The sequence below is a fragment of the Lucilia cuprina genome, unplaced genomic scaffold (genome assembly GCF_022045245.1).
Source record: "Lucilia cuprina isolate Lc7/37 unplaced genomic scaffold, ASM2204524v1 Scaffold_7178, whole genome shotgun sequence".
Taxonomy (NCBI): domain Eukaryota; kingdom Metazoa; phylum Arthropoda; class Insecta; order Diptera; family Calliphoridae; genus Lucilia; species Lucilia cuprina.
The window spans coordinates 1-1547 of record NW_025812116.1 but is presented as its reverse complement, the minus strand read 5'-3'; the positions used below and the strand labels follow the sequence as shown (position 1 = coordinate 1547).

General features: G+C 32.6%; 1 protein-coding gene across 1 annotated transcript; it reads left to right on the top strand.

The window, feature by feature from the left end:
- Positions 1 to 544: 544 nt before the first annotated feature.
- Positions 545 to 1329, top strand: LOC124421235 (protein PTHB1-like; the record flags this gene model as incomplete). The annotated part of the gene is made up of 2 exons (XM_046956106.1): positions 545 to 901; positions 964 to 1329. Coding segments are annotated over exons 1-2 (644 nt in total), but the record flags the coding sequence as incomplete, so codon positions are not given.
- Positions 1330 to 1547: the final 218 nt, after the last annotated feature.

Sequence of the window (1547 nt, the reverse complement as noted above, 5' to 3'; positions counted from 1 at the left end):
ATCTATCTATCTATCTATCTATCTATCTATCTATCTATCTATCTATCTATCTATCTATCTATCTATCTATCTATCTATCTATCTATCTATTTATCTATCTAACTAACTTACTATCTAACTTACTAAGTAACTAAATAACTAGTCTGGACTATAGTATAGTCTATAATGTCAATTATAGTCTTTTCTACAGTCTATATTGTCTAAATTCTACACTATATTAATTTAAATATTATAGTATTACTTCGTTGTGCAAATATTATTCATAAAATTCTAGGAACTACATATATTAGCCTATTATGGTAATATCATTTACATTTTGAATTCAAGATTTAAACAACCCCTTAATGAACACATTTTCTGAAAACAAAAAGAAAGGAAAACACCTGATAGATTCTCGTGCCCTTAGGTAATTTTTCCAACTACTTACATACTTATGTATATGTATCCTAGCAACCTTGACATAGCCAAAACATTAACGAAATAAAGCTAATATCCTTTTTTTGTTTTCACAACTATTCTAAATATTTCAACGTATCAATTACAGTCGTCGTAATGTGGTTGAGATGAAAAAATAAGAAAAATATAAAAAATCTAGATAAAAAGTGCTGATACAGTTTTGAAAAATGTCTCTATTTAATGTTTGCAATTGGTGGTCAACACAATGTTCTGATTTGGAAGAGAATTATGATGTGGCCAGTCTGTTGTGTGCTCGTTTTGGTTTGGAAGAACAAGAAAAGGATTATATTATCGTGGGCTCTCATACTGGTCATTTAAGTATATTCTATCCCAGTTATGAAGTAGATGCCAATGGCAACACTCCTGCATATAAGCCAACAGATTTGTTATTGGAAATATTTACCGAAGCTCCCATATTGGGGGTCTATGCTGGTAGATTTAGTGCGTAAGTTTTATGAAAATGTTTTAATATCAAACAGTTCTTTATCGATTTCTTGTGTGTTTCAGCAACAATCGCAAAGAGAACACAAATCAATTGGCTGTTTTACATCCCAACTCATTGGTCATTTATAATGTGGTTCATGTCGGCGGTGTGGCCGAACATGGTGCTCAACTAAGCCTACAACCATTGATGGAGTATCGTTTTCATCGCACGGCATTTTCATTTTGCAAAGGTCACTTTGGCAAAGTCAAAGGCCGTGAATTCTTTTGTGTTGTTCATTTGGATGGTTCGTTGACATTTTATGAACAGGATGGAATTTCGTATGAATGCAAATTTCCTGGTCATCGGGCCTTACCCACACCCATTGTGTATTGTGAGAGAACAGATAGTTTTTTTCGTCTAGCTTCGGCTTGGAATTTAGAATGTTATACGTAAGTTTCAGGAAGCTTTAAAGGATTTTGTAAATAAAGTGATTTAGTATACAGTCTAGTCTATAGTCTAGTCAATTGTCTAGTCTATAGTCTAGTCCATAGTCTTGTCAATATTCTAGTCTATAGTCTAGTCTATAGTCTAATCTATAGTCTAGTCTATAGTCTAGTCTATAGTCTAGTCTATAGTCTAGTCTATAGTCTAGTCTATAGTCTAGTCT